This window comes from Taudactylus pleione, unplaced genomic scaffold (genome assembly GCF_031769625.1).
Source record: "Taudactylus pleione unplaced genomic scaffold, aTauple2 ptg000055l, whole genome shotgun sequence".
Taxonomy (NCBI): domain Eukaryota; kingdom Metazoa; phylum Chordata; class Amphibia; order Anura; family Myobatrachidae; genus Taudactylus; species Taudactylus pleione.
In genome coordinates this window covers 331,522-348,963 of record NW_028284457.1, presented here as the reverse complement: position 1 = coordinate 348,963, position 17,442 = coordinate 331,522, and the positions used below count along the sequence as shown (strand labels likewise).

At 44.3% G+C, this 17,442-nt stretch overlaps 1 protein-coding gene across 1 annotated transcript in view; it reads right to left on the bottom strand.

Moving 5' to 3' along the window:
* Positions 1-3,584: 3,584 nt before the first annotated feature.
* The window catches only part of TSPAN5 (tetraspanin 5), a 139,297-nt gene continuing 125,439 nt past the window's right edge, over positions 3,585-17,442 (bottom strand). The window contains exons 6-8 of the mRNA XM_088464421.1: positions 9,785-9,832; positions 7,722-7,838; positions 3,585-4,629 (exon numbers count right to left, since the gene is read on the bottom strand). Of these exons, the coding sequence (XP_088320547.1) occupies positions 4,564-4,629; positions 7,722-7,838; positions 9,785-9,832 (231 nt within the window). The 3' untranslated portion in view covers positions 3,585-4,563. The remainder of the gene's footprint in view (positions 4,630-7,721; positions 7,839-9,784; positions 9,833-17,442) is intronic.

Below are 17,442 nucleotides of genomic sequence, written 5' to 3'. Positions count from 1 at the left end.
TAATTCAGGTGAGCGTTTACGCTGAGAAGTGTGCAGCTGTTGGGAAATAATGCAGTCATGTGATCTAGTGTGTCCAATCATCTTAAGCTGTCCAATTGTATATTTATATGCAGTGAACGACCAACTATGTGCATGGACGATAACGATATCTATGGTTCTGCGTACATACAGTCCAACTTGGACGATTTCATCACGATTTGCTTGTTTAGAGATGTGGCAGGATGACTTCACTGAAAGATATCTAATATATATATATATATATATATATATCTTTCGGTGTGTACACCCGATTTCGTTTATCCTGCACTACAGAGAGTTCAAGGGAAATCGTTCATCGATATCGTTGGTTGTGCAGATCGTACCGTGTGTATGCAGCAGGACATGCAAAAAGTAATGTGTGATGCACAGTGATTCAAATAATTACCAACATTCATGTTTTAAAGTTGGTTCTCCTTAAAAACAACAAAAAAATAAACCTTAAACTGCTAGCGGGCCTGTATATTGCAGACAGATTGGGCAAAGTAGTAGATCAGGATTTCACACAGCCTAATCCAGTTTTACTACTAAATTAAAGTGCAATGGCTTTTTCATGTACCGTTATCTACTGACAATGTAATTCCAATATTGTTGAACCTGTCGCCTACATACAGTAGAAGCAGTCAAGTTGTGTGCAGAGACCGTGTTAAGGACAAAGAAGTAGGAATTGAGGAGGAATCAGGATACATTCTTGATATGTTTAGTACCATAATGAATTAGTAGTCTGCATTCTCATCCTAGTAAGAACATTTAGTTGGAGGCTCTGTATTCTCACCAACACTGGTGTCAATAAAATGGCTGCAGTGTGCAGGTAGGTACAGTAATGTGCACTTTAATACAATACAAAAAGTTATCTGTATTAAATAACAAAAACTAATCTGAATCTATAATTCGCATACTATAGAACATATATTGAAGACGAGGAACGATATTTCTATGGTCTGCAACTTATGGATGCACAGCTGTTGAACAAGAGTTCCCCATGAACTAGTAACTGGAGATATGTAGATCACAAGCTCTTACATAAATACTCAGCAGAAGGAAGAAATACATAAAACACAAATAATGTAACAAAGGAAACTTTGTCCTGTCTTTATTTTTATAATTAATATTAACAATCCTAGGTTGGACTGGTTACTTGGTCCTTTAAAAAAAATATATATACAGTAGTACTTTCTTTGCCTCAAAGTGATTAAAAATAATCAGTTGGTTCCTTAAAGAACAGAGAACATTCAAATTCACAGTAAGATCAAGAGATGAAACTAAGGGGTCTATGTACTAAGCCTTGGGGAGAGAAAGTACCAACCAATCAGCTCGTGTCATTTTTAAAACACAGGCCATAAACTGACAGTTAGGATCTGTCTATGGCAGCGCTAAGTGACCCAGGTGCAGTAGGATATTGTAGCCTGCACTTAGAGCTGGCAGGCTGCAGACAGAGAAAATCCCTTTAGTATATACTGAGATGCGGTATGTACAGGGATTTTCTCTGCCTTTAGCGTTTTTACCCCTTTTCTGTTAGTACAGAGATCCCTTAATCTCTCTCCAAGACTTAGTACAAAGATCCCATAGTTGTAAATATGATATTTAGTTATAAAACAGACAGAGAATACAATTTCCAAATTCCGTTAGCACAAGGCTGAGGAGGGCGTCTGCATCCTGCAGCTGGACTGGACATACTGAGACACCTCATGGTTGCTCAGAAGTTCGATGGTGTGACTGTATTCTAATGCTTCTATAGAACCGGTCTTTCACATTGAATTATTTAATAAGGCAAAAATAAATCTGTTAGCCAAATCTAAAGTAATAAACTAAACAGGTCATGCCCTGTTACATACCCTCACAGAGATGTAGATTAGCCATCACGTCACTTTAATTTACCAACATGTAAGTTACACAGGTTCTGTGGCAGATTGTATGCAGCCTGTATCTTACCCATAGAGTCTGTGACAGTAACTAAAAGGCACTGCCAATTCTCTGGGGTAGATGTCTAAATCTACAGTAGATGAGAGCATCAAGCACCTGTATATAAATCTGTATTAAAGATCATTTACTTTGAAAATAAACAAAAACTTTTTTTAATGTAAATCACTTCAATGGCATATTCTATCAATTGATAATTCAATATTGTAAATCAGTGGTTCCCAAATTTTTTTGAATCGCAGCACCCTAATGCATCAGCATTGTTTTCACGGCACCCCTAAGCCAAAAGTTTGTTATTGAGAAATTCAGAAAAAAATGTAGTGAAGTAGTACAGTGAAGTATATTATGCTTACCTGTCATCCTTAGGTTTAGTTATGTAGTGGGTAACAGGTCTGCGCTTCTGTTTGTCCACATATTTACATTACATTGACCATAAATAATTTGGTTTGGTGCTGGACCACGAACCTGAGGCACCCCTGCAAGTGTCCCGAGGCACCCCAGGGTGCCGAGGCGCACAGTTTGGGAACCACTGTTGTAAATCCTGATTTTTTTTTATTGTGCGATGTGTACATTTTCTACTGGTTTACTATTATAATTATGTGTAAAGGACAAAAAGAAATCCACATTACTGTTTGCTTACTGCCTCCAAGACAGATATTTTTAAAAATGTTCCTGAATGTGTATATACATATATATATATATAACATGACCCATGTCTGTTAGTCTTGCAAAAGCCTCACTGAAATAGTTAGGAGGAATAAATATTTAAGCTAGTCCTTTAAACAATATGCAAACAAGCCTTCCCTATACTGGGAGAAGACACTACTGGGAAAGGCTTACCACAGACTTAAAAGTACTGATTCATGCTGACAGAGTTTGCACATATAGAGACAAACTGTCTCAGAGCTCACAAGTGAAGGAGGGGTTTATCTGGTCAGTATGTGAGGTACACACTGAAACAAATAAGGACTATACGTTCTCCAGTGAGAGAATGGGCCTGATTCAGAACTGGATGCAGTGTGGCATGTGATGGAGCGATTTGTTGCCACTGAGCATGCGCCAAAGCCGCACTGCGCACGCATGGCGATGGATTACAGACGCAAAGAGGATTTATTTGCAAAGTGAGTGAGTGACCTTTGGGGGAGGTAACAGAAAGTGGCTATAAAAACGGAGGCGTTTCGCCACCATTTTCTGGCCATGCCCTAGTCAGCCACTGCAAATTCGTTTGCATTTGGACTGGCCCATACCTCTAGTTAAGATAGACATTCTGAGACTCAAAAGTTTGATGGTGCGACCGATGTTCCTTATGTTGTGTCTTTGTCCAGTGGTGGGTGTCTTAATATACAAGATGGCAGATGATATTTTTGCAAGCCTGCTGTGACTAAAATTGCAAATGCAGCTGCATCCACCTCTGAATCAGGCCCATTGTGGCCACTCCAATTATAGGGAAACACAACTCTGACATGGAGGCTTTTTCAGGCAGTAATATATACATTTTAAAAACCCAGTTAGCAAAGCACTAACTCAAAGTGCCTTCATGTGCAAGACATTTATGTCCTGGTAAATAAATAAATTTAAAAAAAAAGAAGCATAAATAGAAAGTTTTGTAAAGGACACAATGAAAGAGGAAATGTGTAACACCTTTATTAGATAATCCTTAAATAACCAAGGACCCATTAATCATGGAAAAAAATAAAACTATTCAGTGGAACAATCGCCTGTTCAGTGGAACATGTTTTCACACTGCTGTGATGCCAATACATCAGACATTAGTGTCAGAGTGTAACAACATTAAATCATTTCAGAAATAATGTTTTGCCTATTAATTCTCTCAAACATGACTGAGATCAGTTAAATAATATATATATTTTTTAATACATTGAAAATGTGTTCTAAGTAGCAAAGAGAAGTGACTGCATGGGTACAGAAGCGTGTTTTTTCCTTTGGTGAAAACACTACAATTGAGGAGAAAAAAAACATGTATTCTAAGATAAGTAAATGTGAACTGTGGAAACTCTGTTGGAAATAAGTTGTAGTTGCCCTTTCCGGAAGCCCACCTTTGTCATACTACGTCTGTGTTTTATCACTGCAGAGTCTATTAAACTAGACTGAAGCCATATACTGCACAATTTAACATTTGGTCTGATATTTACAAAGAGTTTGTCATTTTAAACATATGGAACTGATCAAATACATTTGAGTGTTGTGCTATCAGTAGAAGAATGATGGATTTGCCAAAACATGTGCATTCACCTTGGCAGTTATCCCTGCATAGGATAACACTGTACAATTCATTGTTCTGTGGAATAAAGATGATTTCACATTGAAGCTGTAGTTCTTACATGCAATAAAAGAAAACAGGAAAAACTCCTGGATTGTCCATCTTCACATTAAATTCTCGGTAAGAGAGACCTGCAGTCATTCTTGCATAGAAGATATACATGCTGTTAGCTTGTGCCATTAGTTATGAAAAGATCTGCCCAGGAATTCTTCTACATTGTTCCAAAAAGTTCTTGAACATTCTTGCCTGGTCCAAGCTATCAAATTGCCAGGCACAGTATCGGCTTCCAGTGTCTCACATGGAGCTTGCTCTCCAGACGGATAGCTTTACCAGCTGGCTCGGACAGCTTCAATGTCGCTCACCAAGTTCTGAGCCAGGCATATGCCAAATATCTGGGAGAAAAAAAAATGCTGCAGTGAATCTGTGGCAATAAGAAAATGTTATTCATCTCATCAGTCACAATGAATGATGAATACATTTTAATATTTCATTTTAGAAAGAGACATGCCTGCAAAACAAGTGACCTGTAGCTGACTGACAATAGAAAAAGTACAATTTCCTGGAGAGAGGTAGTCTGAATTTGTATCTGAAGTAAGTTAATGCACTCACACCACCATCTGCTGACTGAACAGATCTTTAAAGTTTTAACTCATTGTGGAATTTCCAGTGCAGGTGACCAATGTACCCTTTAATTTTGTACATTTATGAAGAAAAGAAATGCGTTACTACACGAGTGAGCGGAAAGTAATATGAGAAGGAAAGAAATGTGTTACTACACGAGTGAGCAGGAGGTAATATGAGATAAGATAATATGAGAAGGAAAGAAATGCATTACTACACGAGTGAGCGGGAGGTAATATGAGATAAGATAATATGAGAAGGAAAGAAAAGCGTTACTACACGAGTGAGCGGGAGGTAATATGAGAAGGAAAAAAAAGCGTTACTACACGAGTGAGTGGGAGGTAATATGAGAAGTAAAGAAATGTGTTACTACATGAGTGAATGGGAGGTAATATGAGAAGGAAAGAAATGCGTTACTACATGAGTGAGCGGGAGGTAATATGAGTAGCAAAGAAATGTGTTACTGCACGAGTGAGCGGGAGGTAATATGAGAAGGAAGGAAATGCGTTACTACACGAGTGAATGGGAGGTAATATGAGAAGGAAAGAAATGCGTTACTACATGAGTGAGCGGGAGGTAATATGAGTAGCAAAGAAATGTGTTACTGCACGAGTGAGCGGGAGGTAATATGAGAAGGAAAGAAATGCGTTACTACACGAGTGAGCGGGAGGTAATATGAGAAGGAATGAAATGCGTTACTACACGAGTGAGTGGGAGGTAATATGAGAAGGAAAGAAATGCGTTACTACACGAGTGAGCAGGAGGTAATATGAGATAAGATAATATGAGAAGGAAAGAAATGCGTTACTACACAAGTGAGCGGGAGGTAATATGAGAAGTAAAGAAATGTGTTACTACACGAGTAAGCGGGAAGTAATATGAGAAGGAAAGAAATGCGTTACTACATGAGTGAGCGGGAGGTAATATGAGAAGGAAGGAAATGCGTTACTACACGAGTGAATGGGAGGTAATATGAGAAGGAAAGAAATGCGTTACTACATGAGTGAGCGGGAGGTAATATGAGTAGCAAAGAAATGTGTTACTGCACGAGTGAGCGGGAGGTAATATGAGAAGGAAAGAAATGCGTTACTACACGAGTGAGCGGGAGGTAATATGAGAAGGAAAGAAATGCGTTACTACATGAGTGAGCGGGAGGTAATATGAGTAGCAAAGAAATGTGTTACTGCACGAGTGAGCGGGAGGTAATATGAGAAGGAAAGAAATGTGTTACTACACGAGTGAGCAGGAGGTAATATGAGATAAGATAATATGAGAAGGAAAGAAATGCGTTACTACACAAGTGAGCGGGAGGTAATATGAGAAGGAAAAAAAAGCGTTACTACATGAGTGAGCGGGAGGTAATATGAGAAGGAAAGAAATGCGTTACAAGAGTGAGCGGGAGGTAATATGAGAAGGAAAGAAATGCATTACTACATGAGTGAGCGGGAGGTAATATGAGTAGCAAAGAAATGTGTTACTGCACGAGTGAGCGGGAGGTAATATGAGAAGGAAAGAAATGTGTTACTACACGAGTGAGCAGGAGGTAATATGAGATAAGATAATATGAGAAGGAAAGAAATGCGTTACTACACAAGTGAGCGGGAGGTAATATGAGATAAGATAATATGAGAGGGAAAGAAAAGCGTTACCACACGAGTGAGCGGGAGGTAATATGAGAAGGAAAAAAAAGCGTTACTACATGAGTGAGCGGGAGGTAATATCAGAAGGAAAGAAATGCGTTACAAGAGTGAGCGGGAGGTAATATGAGAAGGAAAGAAATGCATTACTACATGAGTGAGCGGGAGGTAATATGAGTAGCAAAGAAATGTGTTACTGCACGAGTGGGCGGGAGGTAATATGAGAAGGAAAGAAATGTGTTACTGCACGAGTGAGCGGGAGGTAATATGAGAAGGAAAGAAATGCGTTACTACACGAGTGAGCGGGAGGTAATATGAGAAGGAAAGAAATGCGTTACTACATGAGTGAGCGGGAGGTAATATGAGTAGCAAAGACATGTGTTACTGCACGAGTGAGCGGGAGGTAATATTAGAAGGAAAGAAATGCGTTACTACATGAGTGAGCGGGAGGTAATATGAGTTGCAAAGAAATGTGTTACTGCACGAGTGAGCGGGAGGTAATATGAGAAGGAAAGAAATGCGTTACTACATGAGTGAGCGGGAGGTAATATGAGTAGCAAAGAAATGTGTTACAGTGCAGTGGCATGGCTTGCTTCCTAATTGGAGCCACCACGCCGACCATGCTTCCTCTGCTGGCACTTTTGCACGCACTTCGGTCTCGACTGAGACATTTTAGCAATGATGCGAGGTGTGGCAAAACTGTAGTAGTACATTTTACTTATATTACCTTTTTAAGCAAATTACGTTTTATTAGTGCCCCTTTCAATGTGCACTACCCCGAATGTGACCTTCTGATCATAAAAATGTTGTGCACTCCTGGACAAGATTGCAGTTTTGTGATTTCTAAAACTACATCTTTATATTCTGAATCTAAGAATGATGGCAGCAAAATGGGCAGTCCCTACAGTATATTTCAAATTGCCAAGCCTAGAATGGATTATAAGAAGTTGATATAATCGTTTCCTGCATCACATCTAATGATCAGTGTAGCTTGGCTGCTATAATACAATAGCAACTAAAATGCAAGAGCATGGAGGCATAATACAGACATGACATAATGCTTTTATTATGAAGAACAACATTTTCTCATTATATTTTTAATTGATTTGTGAATACTTCAGTCTTCATTTACTGCTTTACCAGAGCAAATGTTTTAGTAGTGAAAGTGCTGGACCCAGATGGCATTTCAGGGTTATCCCTATACTTCCTATTATGAGATCACTTACCTGTAGTAGTGCAATGCCTATGAAGATCCCGGCCACAATGGTTAGGTTGTCTTGTAGCCACTTCTCAAACTGTGGAACACAGCCCTTGGTGTGAATGGTCGCTTGCTGGTCTAGTTCCTTTATGTGCAGAAAATAACACTATGAGCTCAGATTAGCGGCACATGCAAACTCTACTCGGGAATAGCGCCCCTCAGCCTCTGTACATTGGGGGGAAATACATCAAGGCTAAAGAGTGGATAACTGGAGAAGTTGTCCATATCAACCAATAATTTTATGCTAGCTAGAAGCTGCTAGGTTGCTTTGGGCAACTTCTCCACTCTTTAGAAGGTTTGTTACATTTCCTAATCTACTGGGAGTGTGGTGTTTGGCTGACATCATATCTATGCGCAACACACTCACTGGGATTGTGGAGCAGCAGCCAACACCTTTACATGTAAGGAGTTGCCGGCTGCTTCACCTTTAAGTCTGCGCCCAGCGCACACTGTGGGAGCATTACAGACAATCATTAGAGTCTTCTTCAACATTCTAGATTTGCCTAAATTTAGTGCCAGCCCTGAGAACTGCACACACTGGGCCTGATTCAGAGCCGCTCGCAAAAAGCGAGCGCTCGCTCTGAATCAGGGCAGCCGCCGGTTTTTTTTTTGTTCGGCCTTCTGGCCGCTTGCTAAGCTGTGAGTGACCACCCACAGCTTTAGTGAGTGGCCAGATGATGTTCGCGATGGTTATGACCATCGCGCTTGCAACGTGACCCTTGTGGTAGGGTCACGTCCGTCGCAAGCCCCAGTGAGCTTCCGGATCTAATAGAGCTGGAAGCTCACCACTGACATCGTTCGTGATGTCAGTGGGGCCGCCCCCAAACAGCAGGCGTTCGGGAACGCCTCCGTTTGGACAGCCACCCCCCCCGGCAATCCTACCAAACGGGGCGAGCTGTCGATCAACATCGACAGCCACCCCTTTTGGTTGTGAGCGCCGGAGCAAGTGATTCCTCACTCGCTCCGGGGCTGGCGCATGCGCTGTGTGCATGCCGCGCGTGCGCACTACCTGGCCATCGACCCGCTTGCGAGCGGGTCTGAATCGGGTCCACTATTCTAATGTAACACACACATTCTAGTTAAACAAAAAAAAAAAGTCTCCCAAAGAAGGAGAAATATTGGCAAACTCATCCTGAACTATAAGAAAGATAACCTGGAAAAATGTGTCAAGACTATAGATTACTCCAGGCATGTCCAATCTTCAGTAGGTTGTGGTCTACTTTCACGTGTCAAAACTACCCGTGATCTACCACACCTTTCCACCCGCATTCCTAATTTTATACAAGTGTATTCTTCCGAGAGCTTTGTAAAAATAAATAAATGTTTTGTTGTTTGAAAAAATAAAAGAACAATTGGACCTAATACATTTTAAATTAATATGCAACCTAATCCTTTTAATAATGCCACCCAGTGCCCAAAATGTATGTTGGTGGGCATGTAGTGCTGCTTACCACAACAGCTAGCTGACAGGCTGGCTCCTCTGCATTCTCTCACTACCTGCAAGGTGGCAGGCTGGGAGCAAGGGGCAGTCTGCAAACTACTTGCCATGATATAAGTGTATTCAAACATTGTTGTAGTGATTACACAAAGGGACAGACTAAAAATTAATTGCAACTGTAGGAGTGTATTCAATGCAGTGTTTGAATACACATGTATTACACATGTATTGTGCCTGGTTCGACATTCCTGACGGACAGATTAAGAGAGGAGCTTGCCTGTTTGTAGCTTTCGTATAGGCCCCCTCCTCTCTCTGTGGCGCCGATGCGAGCAGACTCTGGCATTGTGCTAGAGTCTACTGGGCATGAACATGTTCCTGTTGAATTCTGCAGTGCACGAATCTCTGGGAAAATGATGGGTGCGCCTTTTTCCCAGTGATTTACGCCCCGCCGACTCCGGAGAGGTTAGTATACAAAATGGGTGAGTCATTAATCCCTGGATTGCTCTGTGAGGGGGCTTTATTAATAGAAATGTCCTTTTGTAACTTTTTCAGATTCAAAAAACACTTGTAAATGAATAATCGCTACTACTTACTGACTTTTGTCTGACATCATAGCCACACTGAGTGTTAATGACATCTTCCTAGACATGAAAAAAAATAGATAAAAAATATTAAAGTCATAAACGTAATACCCCACAGTGGGCCTGATTCAGAGCCGAACGCTCTGACCAGAGCGCTCGCTCTGAATCAGGGCCCTCCTCCATGAAAATGAAGCATCCTCCTGGACGCTCGCATAGCTGTGGGTGACCACCCACAGCATATGCGAGCGTCCATGATGATGGTCGCCATGGTCAAGACCATCGCGACCATCGGGCTTGCGACGGAGACCCTGCGGTAGGGTCTCGTTGCCGCAAGCCCTGGAGTGATTTTGGCTCTATCAGAGCCAAAATCACTCCCACTGACATCACTACTGATGTCAGTGGGGCCGGCTTCAGACGGCAGGCGTTCCCATGGGAACGCCTCCGTCTGGCAGCCACGCCCCCGGCACGCCCAGCAAAGGGGGCGTGCTGTCAATCAACATCGACAGCACGATCCCCTTTGGTGCGAGACCCGGAGCGACGGAGAGCCCGTCGCTATCCGGGTCTCGCGCATGCGCACGGCGGAGCTACCTCCGTCGTGCGCATGCGCAGTGGGGCAACATCGACCCGCTTGCGAGCGTCCTGCGCTCGCGAGTGGGTCTGAATGACTCCCAGTATATACTCATAGTATAAGTACAAATGTGTCCACATGCACATATTCTCAAATCGCAACAAAAAGCCCCATTTGGCACACCACGTCCTTAGACACATCATGCAACTTTTTCATTAAAACACGTGTATTAATCTGCTACTTTATACCAATTATTTTCCAACAAAAATACTAAGCGCTTAGGGCCTGATTCAGCACAGATCGCAACTGGGATCGCACGCAATGAAGCTAATGTTTGCCACAGCTCAGCCAGCATAGAGACGCCCACTACTGCAGTCTCACATCTGTAATACATCGCAGTCCTACGTATACATCGGTAACATCGGCCCCTCACGCACAACTACAGCAGGGCTGACCTGTCTCAGAAGTCTCGTTGCACGCAGCAAGTACTCAAGCTACTTAGACAGTCTCAGTGGCTAATTTATACTCGTCCATGCAACGGCGTTCCAACAGACAGGCACGTCTGCATTTCTACAACCACTTCCCCGTCATCACCCCCATACTCTCACGGTCGGTCACCCTCTCTGCGATGGATTACACAATGCATCCGTAATCTTAATGCGATCACTGCACAAATGCAGTGCGCTGCATGCAACAATCAGCCGATCTGCGTACATGGTTGCAATTGCGATCCATGCTGAATACACTATTAAAGAAAAGTAAGATGCAAAATTCAGGAAAAAAGTGCTCAATCTGAGTAAAAAGTCAAAAGACACAGGTCCTGATTCAGAGCCGCTCGTAAGCGGCCGCTCGTTCGCTCCGAGCGATGTTCGCACATCTGCGCATGCGTATGGGTCGTAATGCGCATGTGCCAACCAGTCAGTGCGGTCGGAAATCGTGTGTTCGCAAAATTGCGAGTGCCTGCTAATTTGAGTGACAGGATGAGACGTTTGTGGGTGGTAACAGGGGAAGGTGCTTGAAAACGGGGAGTGGAGATCCGAACGCAGGCATGCCAACGGTCAAAACGGGCGTTTTAAGGGTGTGCATAATTAACAAAGCAGCGTCATCGGCCACGTCACTTGGTTGTTTCTTAGCCTGAACTGTTCGCATGATTGCGATAGGAAAATCCAACCACAAGCACTGCGAGCAGTCCAGATGCCTTTCGATGTACTCGATTAATCGAATAAATAGCGGAGATGACGTATGATGCGAGCGGCCAGGGGGCATCTTTACAAAATAGCGAGCACATGTTTCATTCACTCGCTCAGACATAGAGGCGTCAACAGACCGCAAAGAGCGAGCGCTCAATTTAAATAGCCGGCCCCTTTTACTGAACGAGCGAGCGCAAATAGCGTCCGGCTCTGAAACAGGCCCAGAGATCCTTCCTATACAAGTGACTTGCACCATGCATGGTTAGGATAAGTATTTTTTGTCTCAAAGGAATTGGTATAAAGTAGCAGATTAAGCATAATGATGCATAGCACAAGCAACACGTATAGGACCTCTGCCTTTTGCTTTTTACCCAGATTGCAAACTTTTCTAACATTTTGTGTCTTAAATGGCTAATAGTGAACTAATGGCCTGATCACAACTGCTAATAAGCACCGCGCATGCATCGCAGTGCGTGTGCGCAAACCGGCCACTGCGATCAGTGACTATGCAGATCCCTCGCAGAGTGATTGACATGAAGTGTCGTTTGTGGGTGGTCGGCAAAACGCAGGCATGCCAGTGCGTTTGAACGCCGTTGCATGGGCATGCATAAATTATCCTGGGTTCTCATAGTGTGCAATGATGTTGGCAATTCCTGAGTAAGGTCAGAGCTTGTGCAAGTGTGTGTGAGGCTGCGATGGTACTCGATGTTTCCGACTGCTTTGCAGTCTTGCTATGGATTATGGATGTGTGTAAGGTAAAGTGGGCGTCCTTATGTAGTGCTGCGACGGCATAGCCATCGCAATAGATTAGCATACTAATGCGGTGAGACTGTGTGCGTAATCGCTATTGCGATCCATAACGAATAGTGCACTAAGGGGATGTAGTCAAAACTTAGACAATCAAAATGTCGACAACCAGAAGGCAGACATGGACAAAAGGCCGACAGGATCAGAGGGTCAACAATTAAAATGTAGACAGTAAAAATGTTAACAATGAATAAATGTCGACAGTCAAAACGTTCACAGGGTAAAAACGTAGACACAGTTAAAATGTTGACAGTCATTATAAATAATACAGCTGCTGCTAAAAGCTAGCCTGTGGCTCAGAAGCTGCTAATAGCTGGCGGCCAAGACGCCTGTGAGAGCCACCAGGCTAGGAGCAGCTAAATAGTTATTCCTTAAAGTGCCCATACATCGCGAACATTTGACATGTTAAATGTCCCCGATGTGACGATTGCGATAATTTTTTGATCGCGATCGTCAAATCGCCGCAATCCCACGTTTGATCTCTGCGATCCTGAGATGCCGGGTTGCAGCATCGCGGCAATCCATCTCTGATGTATGTGGCCCATTGCAAAAAAAATAAAAAAATTTGTGTTATCATACCTACAGCCGGCATCCCGGCTGACGAAATCCAGGCGCCGGAATGCCACTACCCGGCCAGAAGACAGTCGCCCGAATACCGATCATAGCCGTTCGTAAGCATAGCGGGGCTTGTTAGATCTAAGCCACAGGGGGGAGGGGTTAGGTTTAGGCGTCACGGGGGGAGGGGGGGTTAGGGCTAGGCTAGGGGAGGGGGAGGTTAGGGTTAGGTACCCCCGGGGGTGGGTTAGGGTTAGGCACCACTGGGGGGGGGGTTAGCTTTAAGCACCGTAGCACAGACTGTATAATGGTTAGCGTTACTGCCTCACAGCACTGAGGTCGTTGATACGATTCCCACTACGGCCCTAACTGATTGAAGTTTGTATATTCTCCCTGTGCTTGCTTGGGTTTCCTCCAGGTGCTCCGATTTCCTCCCACACTCCAAAAATATACTGGTGGGTTCATTTTGTTGGGAGCCAATTAACCTTAGTGTGTATGTGTTAGGGAACATATATTGTAAGCTCCACTGGTGCAGGGACTGATGTGAATGGACATATATTATCTGTAAAGCTCTGCGGAATATGTATGCGCTGTACATAAATAGCTGGTGGCAATAATAATAATAATAATAATAATAAAGGAGGAGGGTTAGGTTTAGGCACTAACGGGGAGGGTTAGTGTTAGGATGCAGGAAAGGAGGGTTAGGGGGACAAGGGGGGAGAGTTACTATACTTACCAGACCCTGGTCGGGATCCTGAGCATCGGGATGCCGCTGTCAGTATATTGACAAGACTTCTGGGATTTCATACCAATTCCGAATGAAGAGGACATGATACCTGTATTCTGTGTGTATTAATGTAGATATCAAGGGCTGTATGTGGGGGGTGTTTATTCAATAAAATATTAAAAACATTTGATGTGCATGTCTTGGAGCAGCTAATTAGTTACCGAGAAGTAAAATTCTTTGTCGCATGGAAATGCCTATCTGGAGTATTCCATGCTTCAGACATGAGATCCATCAGTTGTTCAGACAAAGGGAAATAATCCTTTGCTACCTTCTGCCGCTTAAAAACTGGAATCTTAGATTTAGGAGGAACCTCCTCTTCCTCTATACTTAGGATGGATCTAGCTGCTGTCACCAGAGAGGGGACATCCACAGAGGATTGGTGGTCTTCCTCAACCGAGTAAGAACCCAAACTCTGAGTATCAGAGTCTGATGATGATTATGATGATGATGTATGAGGATCATGAGGCGATGCCTGAAGGGATACTCTCTTATGCTTTTACACCACTGGACTATTCACTTGCACTACCTGATAAGCGGCTATAGATGGCAGCATACTCTGATTAGAGTGAGCATAAGCATCAAACCAAAAATGATTCATATACATAGAAGGATGTAAATGCTATGGGTACCCATAGTGTGATGTAGTAGTTGCACGTGCCTGTGAAGCTGCTGCACGGTCCACTAAATTTGACAAAACCTTAGACCAAGAGGCCACCCAAGGTGGTTCTTGTGCAGGTGCTGATGTACTGGATTGGAGAGGTGGCTGTTTACAACAGGCCCTACACAAACCATCTTGCACAAAATCCTGCCAAACAGGATTTACATTATACCAGCGCACAAGGCTCAACCTCCTTTTTCCCCATGCTCTTAGACATAACAATGTACACAGGTAGCGTTCCCGCTAGGCTGTTTTAGCGGGGCGCGGCGCCCTGCCCTCCTTCTGGACGGCAAAAAGCACCCTGCCCTCACAGCCTGTGGGTGCCGTCTTCACCCGCGGGTCGCAGTGTCCCGCGGGTGGAGAAATGTGCATTGACCCAGTCACTGCCGGAGAATAGACGCCGGGCAAATGCGCCCAGCATCTATTCTCCCTGTCTGCAGCGCTTGGAGGCTGCCCGGCGCATCCGTAAGTGCCGGGCACGCCCCCGAGAGTGAAGAAAAAGGGACGCGTCTTATAGACATGCCCCCTTTTCAATGGCCACGTCCCCTTTTCGGGCGCGCCCACAAAGGTGCCCTCTCTGGCTCTGACGCCCTGCCTGCCGCCGGAGCTAGTGTGAACACTACACGGGTAAAAGGTATAAATGCAATGTGACCGTCTCCTCAAGTAAATGTTTGAAGACAAATGAAAAACCCCGCACACCTGCACAGAGGGATGATGAGAAACACAGTGATAGATATATCTGACAGTTTGGAAAATAAAAGGAAGTGTCGATACATCAGCAGCTAGCATTACAGTGACATGTAATGCAAATAACTTCATATGCAAATGTAAATGCACATGGGCTCTGAATCAACTGACCAAACCCCAGGGAGCTTGGTAAAATATAGAGCACTGTATACCTGACCCAAGGGAGAGGCATACAGGGAGACTGACCCACACCTCTGAGAATCAGCAGCTTTCAGCAGCGCACCATAGGAGAACTGCGAGCGTCTCAATACACAAGGTGGTCATAAATAACAAACCAGAGGCAGGAACCCACACAGGAAGTTGCGTCTGGGTTGGGGGAGGCGGGTCGGGGGAGCACGCGGGTTTGGGGGAGCACCTATCTCCCCCTAAGCTGCTTATCGGCATGGGTACGCTGGCCTCACACTAGTAGATGCTTACTAGTACGCTGCTAATGCGTATACTACCCATCCCCAGCGTCAAACGATACGGCCCCGGCGGTCTAAGTGAGGACGCAGCTCGTAGGCCCTCACTAGCAGCAGCCTGCGATGCATCTCCTACACTGGAAGCCAGGACTGCAGCGCACGATTCCCCGACAAGCGAGTAATCGCCTTACCTTGTCATCTCCTTGGATCCGATTGCAGTCCGGGCCCTGGCCGAAATTCCACAATTCCACAAGGCACGTTATGGAGCTGGTTTTTCGGCATCAGCGGAGGTAGTAGGAGTTGTAGTACATGCATCCCTTTGGACGCTTAGTACTAACTTAACCCAGTAGTATATAAAAAACTAAGGTAAATCAAAAAATAAAAAGCCTAGGACTGCCTAAGCAGTCCTGCTGTTAAAACAGGTGCGTCTGGATACTTGCCGCACCAAACAAAAAAACCCTATGAAACCTGAAGAAGAAAAATGCATGTGGTTCCCCACTTGAAACCTATAACTAGTCCCGGACCTCTCAGCCTGGGCTGGTATTGGAAAATCCAGGGGGAAAATGGCATGGATTCCCCCTATTTTCCAATAACACACCAGGGTCAACCAGCCGGGGGGCTTACACTATAGCAGGAAGACACACAGTGTGGGGTCCCCCTGCCATAATGTTAACCAGCCCCAAACTAGTAAGCCCAAGGCTTGGAAAGTCTGAACTGCATTTTTTCCTAAACTGTAACTGTTTAGTTGCTCCTAGCCTGGTGGCTCTCACAGGTGTTTGTACTGCCAGATTTAGCAGCGTCTGAGCCGCAGGCCGGCTTTCAACAGTGGCTGTTACTTTGATACGACTGTAGACCTTAAAATGGTTTACATTTTTATTATGACTGTCGACATTTTGAACCGTTCAAGATTTTGGTGTCGACCTTATAATTTATCCACATTTTAAATGTCAACAATTTGACTCCCTCGATGTTTCAAACTTTCTATATATTGAATATTTAAATTATATACCTGTCAACATTTTGACAGTCTACATATCGATTGTCGACATTTTGATTATCTAACTATTGTACCTGTCAACATTATGGTGTTTATGTTTTGAATGTTTACATTTTGACTGTCTAAGTAATATACCCAACCCGTACCAAGTATTTAGGTTTAGTGGTTTTTTTTATCTCAAAGGCATTGGTATAAAAGTAGTAGATTAAGCACACATACTTAGGCCCTCATTCAGAGCCGTACGCTCTGAGCAGAGCGCACGCTCTGAATGAGGGCCGGCCTCCATAACTATGGAGCGTCCTCCTGGACGCTCGTATAGCTGTGGGTCACCACCCACAGCCTATACGAGCGTGCAGTTTGATGGCCGCGATGGTCTTGACCATCGCGACCATCGAAACTGCGTGCCGGAGCCTGCGGTTGAGGTTTTCAACCGCAAGGCCCGGAGTGATTTTGGCTCTATCAGAGCCAAAATCACTCCCACTGACATCACTAGTGATGTCAGTGGGCCGGCTTCTGACGGGAGGCATTCCCTTAGGAACGCCCCCGTCAGGGAGGCACGCCCCCGGCATGCCCACCAAAGGGGGCGTGCTGTCAATCAACATCGACAGCACGCCCCCTTTGATCAGACACAACGAGCGAAGGAAAGTCCTTCGCTCGTCGCGTCTGGCGCATGCGCACGAAGGAGCTCCCTCCGTCGTGCGCATGCTCAGTGCAGAACATCGACCCACTTGCGAGCGGAGAGCCGCTCGCGAGTGGGTCTGAATCAGGGCCTTAGTACACTATTAGAGAATTTAAAAACAAAATTCAGTATGAAATCTGGGTAAAAAGGCAAAAGAGAGAGGGCCTGATTCAGAGCCGGACGCTCTGAAAGAGCACTCGCTCTGAATCAGGGCGTTTTTTTTTTTGTTTTTTTTTTTAGTGCAGCCTCCTGGCTGCTCGTTTAGCTGTCGGTGTCCACCC